The sequence below is a fragment of the Ammodytes marinus genome (genome assembly GCF_949987685.1).
Source record: "Ammodytes marinus genome assembly, contig: scaffold_309, whole genome shotgun sequence".
Lineage (NCBI taxonomy): Eukaryota > Metazoa > Chordata > Actinopteri > Uranoscopiformes > Ammodytidae > Ammodytes > Ammodytes marinus.
In genome coordinates, this window is record NW_027648265.1 from 32,501 (window position 1) to 37,500 (window position 5,000).

The following is a 5,000-nucleotide window of genomic DNA, read 5'->3' on the forward strand; positions in this document are numbered from 1 at the left end:
AAGCTGCTGGAAAGCTACAGGGGGCCGACATAGAGCAAATCAGAACCACTGTTTAAGCGAATGGGGATGGACTAATAGAGAATTTTTTAAACTTATAGATATCATTATGAAACTTTGCCAGTTGATTACTGACATTAAAACAACAACTTTTTGTATTACAGTATTTTCCAAAATGTTTAAATAAGTATGAAAAATCATCAATATCTTACTAATGATGCGTAAATTTGCATATCTGCAAAGCCCCAAAATCTAGATGTTGGAAGAAAACAAAGTAAATTTGTTTTTAAATTTTTAAAACAAAACAAGTGTCCAACTGCCTGAAGCCTTTCCTAATCACAGTTCAAATTTGATCAATAACCCATAGAAAATACATTTTTTACACTGTTTTTTCCAAGGGAATGTCTAGCCGTTTCCTAAAATACCAGCTGGAGACTCCAAAAGGACACTTTTGGTCCATAGCACATGAAATGTAACTGTGTAAAAATGTATTTTCTATGGGTTATTGATCAAATTTGAACTGTGATAAGGAAAGGCTTCAGGCAGTTGGACACTTGTTTTGTTTTACTTTGTTTTCTTCCAACATCTAGATTTTGGGGCTTTGCAGATATGCAAATTTACGCATCATTAGTAAGATATTGATGATTTTTCATATTTATTTAAACATTTTCGAAAATACTGTAATACAAAAAGTTTTTGTTTTAATGTCAGTAATCGACTGGCAAAGTTTCATAATGATATCTATAAGTTAAAAAAATTCCCCATTAGCCCATCCCCATTCACCCCCATTCACTTAAACAGTGGTTCTGATTTGCTATGTCGGCCCACTGTAGCTTTCCAGCAGCTTGTTGACAAGGATGTCCACCCAGGTTGGGATCGTGGAAGGTCCTGGATGTCATTTTTGGTGAACAACCTTTTACAACGCTCCATGTCCATAAAATCACTTTGCCCCCTGGGTATAATGCTCCTTTTAACAGCATGAGTAGGTTAATTTCCAATACATACAGACCATAGTACACACACACTATGGCTTGTGACCATAGTACACACACACACTATGGCTTGTGACCATAGTACACACACACACTATGGCTTGTGACCATAGTACACACACACACTATGGCTTGTGACCATAGTACACACACACACTATGGCTTGTGACCATAGTACACACACACTATGGCTTGTGACCATAGTACACACACACACTATGGCTTGTGACCATAGTACACACACACACTATGGCTTGTGATTTTAATGCATTTTATTGTGACGTAGAAATGAATATTATCTCGGTAACACAAGCTGTTCACTCAGAGACCCATCTGTGTTTGTTGATGTTCTCTTTAAACACCAGAGGAAAGCTTCTGTTAGTTTATACTGAGCGGCTCAAAACAGTGTGTGTGTGTGTGTGTGTGTGTGTGTGTGTGTGTGTGTGTGTGTGTGTGTGTGTGTGTGTGTGTGTGTGTGTGTGTGTGTGTGTGTGTGTGTGTGTGTGTGTGTGTGGGGGGGGGGAGGAGGGAGTGTGTGTGTGTGAACTCTGACCTCTGAGGTGTTGAAGAGTGGTGGTAGAATGGAAATCTGTTCGTCAGCGTCTGTACCCACACTCTTTTAATGCGCTTTTCTGTGTGTGTGTGTGTGTATGTCTCTTTAGCCTGTGTGTGTGTGTGTGTGTGTGTGTGTGTGTATATCTCTTTAGCATGTGTGTGTGTGTATATCTCTTTAGCGTGTGTGTGTGTGTGTGTGTGTGTATATCGTGTGTGTGTAATGGATTGCTCAGTTTTAACCAGCATTAGAATCTGACCCTCTAAACCCAGTTGAGGAGCAAACACAGGTCGTCCAGGATTTAGTCTGATCCGTCTCCAACTTTTGACCCGATCATTTTTACAATGAATAAATGTAGTTTTCGTACAGACACATGATCATGAGTAATAAGTGTTATATGGGAGTGTAGTGCCTGTACCCTGATCTAATATGTAGATGTATTTAGGCATTAGAGATGTATCCTAATCCGTATTGACCAAATAATATATTTTATTAAATACAAGCAAATGTAAAATGTTATATTTAAATGAACATAATCAAATTAAAGGTGTAGTCAGTGATTCTGGAGAACGCTTGTTGTCAAAATCACTTTTTGTCAAAATCAGTGAATATCTCCTCATGATCTGCTTACCCGTCTGTACTGTTTGTGCGCTGAAAACAAATTCCAGTGTTAATACAACAGCCTAGGCTCTGTAAACGGGCATGCTGCTAGCTATGGAAGGCCCTTGTGTGCACACAGCAATGCAAGGCGATTGTACGAGGTGTGTAGTCGATAGGCTAAATACATTCAAATCCGGATAACTGGTAATGTGGATGAATATGGATGGCTAACTAAAAGCATCGCTAAACTAATCTGACAAGAGGCTCCCCTATAGATTAACCTTAGGTGTGTGTGTGTGTGTGTGTGTGTGTGTGTGTGTGTGTGTGTGTGTGTGTGTGTGTGTGTGTGTGTGCGCTGAAAACAAATTCCAGTGTTAATACAACAGCCTAGGCTCTGTAAACGGGCATGCTGCTAGCTATGGAAGGCCCTTGTGTGCACACAGCAATGCAAGGCGATTGTACGAGGTGTGTAGTCGATAGGCTAAATACATTCAGATCCGGATAACTGGTAATGTGGATGAATATGGATGGCTAACTAAAAGCATCGCTAAACTAATCTGACAAGAGGCTCCCCTATAGATTAACCTTAGGGTGTGTGTGTGTGTGTGTGTGTGTGTGTGTGTGTGTGTGTGTGTGTGTGTGTGTGTGTGTGTGTGTGTGTGTGTGTGTGTGTGTGTGTGTGTGTGTGTGTGTGTGTGTGTGTGTGTGTGTGTGTGTGTGTGTGTGTGTGTGTGTGTGTGTGTGTGTGTGTGTGTGTGTGTGTGTGCGTGTGTCTGTGTGTGTGCGTGTGTAAACCTCACCTTTAACTTAATGGTGTGGAGGCGATCAGTATAAATGGCCGGAGTTAATGGATCAAATGGAGTGTGTGTGTGTGTGTGTGTCTCTCTCTCTCTCTCTCTGTGTCTCTGTGTTTGTGTGTGTGTGTCTCTCTCTCTCTCTCTGTGTGTGTGTGTCTCTCTCTCTCTCTCTCTCTGTGTGTGTGTGTGTGTGTGTGCCACTCTGTGTGTGTGTGTCTCTCTCTCTCTCTCTGTGTGTGTGTGTGTGTCTCTGTCTGTCTCTCTCTGTGTGTGTGTGTCCATCCCCGTCTTGCACTTTCTACTATATGGTATGTAGAAAAAAGATTTAGGATGGTTAGAAGTACCCGGATGTCCTACTTCATCCGGCCAAGATTGTTAGTGTTGAAAACTGCATCCTATTTGGGCGAATCTGACCCACAATCCAGTGCGCACGTGAAGTGACGTCACATCGACGAAGCCTCCATATGAAAACAAACGGAGATGAGACAGATATAAAAGCAAGAGGCAAGATCAAGGCGCAATGTTATGATGAAATAAGAGAGTAAAAGTATATCCCAATAGTATGCCTACTGCATCCTAACTAGATTATTTTTATAGTCGGATGTAGTATGTAACCCTACTTAACGTCCTACTCATACTAATTTTGACGTGAATTTGAGTAAGTTACGGTTGTGTATGTGAGTTTGTGTAGGCGAGGAATGCCCGGATGAGTACTAACTTCTGGGAAGATTTTGTGTATGGATCGACAGGATACTTTTCCTACTCAACCGCCCCACATTTATTCCTGACTTTTCTCGACATAATGAAAATAAATCTTCCTTATCTGATTTATTTCTTCTCTCCTGTGGCCCTAAAATGTTTCTGTACTTTAGTATGCAGTGTAGTAAAAATAAAGAGTATGTGATTTGGAACCCAGGGTTACCTGTCTCTACAAAACTGTCTTATGAAAAAAATAAAAATAATAATCACCCCCTAGAAAAAGATAACTGGGGCGGCAGTGGCGAAGTGGGTAGGAAGTTCGCCTCTGGTGTGCAGGGTCGGAGGTTCGGTCCCCCGTCTCCCCGCCACATGTCGAAGTGTCCCTGGGCAAGACACTGAACCCCAAATTACTCCCGATAGTTAGCTTAGTTAGCTTAGCACCCTAGTGCTAAGCCTACCCTGCGTGGTAGCTGCTGCTATCGGTGTATGAATGTGTGTGTGACTGGGTGAATGTGTACAAAAAACAATGTAAAGCGCTTTGAGTCTGTGATAAACGGAGATATAGCGCTATACAAGTCCATTTACCATTTACCAGATAATTGTTTGTTTTTCATTTAAATATATGAAGAAACTCAGATATAAAAAGGAATAAATTGGTCAAATCGTATCACCATTTTAGCCGCAGATTTTGTGATATTGGGAAATGTTGTACTGTTTACACACATAGGGTCAGAGGTTCGATCCCCCGTCTCCCCGCCACATGTCGAAGTGTCCTTGGGCAAGACATTGAACCCCAAATTGCTCCCGATAGTTAGCTTGCACCCTGCGTGGTAGCTGCTGCTGCTATCGGTGTGTGAATGTGAGTGTGATTGGGTGAATGTGTACAAAACAATGTAAAGCGCTTTGAGTCTGTGAAAAACCAGGGAAAAGAGCTTTATAAGTGGAGTCCATTTAACATTTACCATTTACATAGTCCCTCGAATGTAAACACTTATATTTCTGACTCTACATCTCTTTGTGTTTCTGCAGGTTTGAGAGATTGGAGGTTTTGGCGGTGTTTGCCTCGACTGTTCTGGTGCAGCTGGGAGCCCTGTTCATTCTCAAGGAAAGGTCTGTATGTCTAACTTACGCATTTATTTTATTTTTTTTTTATTATAATTTTGTTTTTATATATGGTGCTAAATCACAACAGAAGTCATCTTATCTCTGGCCACTTTTCATATGGTCCTAAAAAAGCCTTTCCTAAGACAAATGGTTGAAGTATTTGTCCTTTTTTTTAAAGGTTCTATTGTAAAATAATAATTGTTAAACAGATTGTTGTATTTTTTGTTCAATTAGAAAAAAAAAATTTGAAAAAAGAAA

At 40.6% G+C, this 5,000-nt stretch overlaps 1 protein-coding gene across 1 annotated transcript in view; it reads left to right on the forward strand.

The window, feature by feature from the left end:
- The window catches only part of LOC307270841 (zinc transporter 6-like), a gene marked incomplete at its 3' end in the record, with an annotated part of 38,633 nt that overhangs the window by 31,353 nt on the left and 2,280 nt on the right, over positions 1 to 5,000 (forward strand). Inside the window, exon 4 of the mRNA XM_080054726.1 lies at positions 4,668 to 4,748. Within this exon, the coding sequence (XP_079910852.1) occupies positions 4,668 to 4,748 (81 nt within the window). The remainder of the gene's footprint in view (positions 1 to 4,667; positions 4,749 to 5,000) is intronic.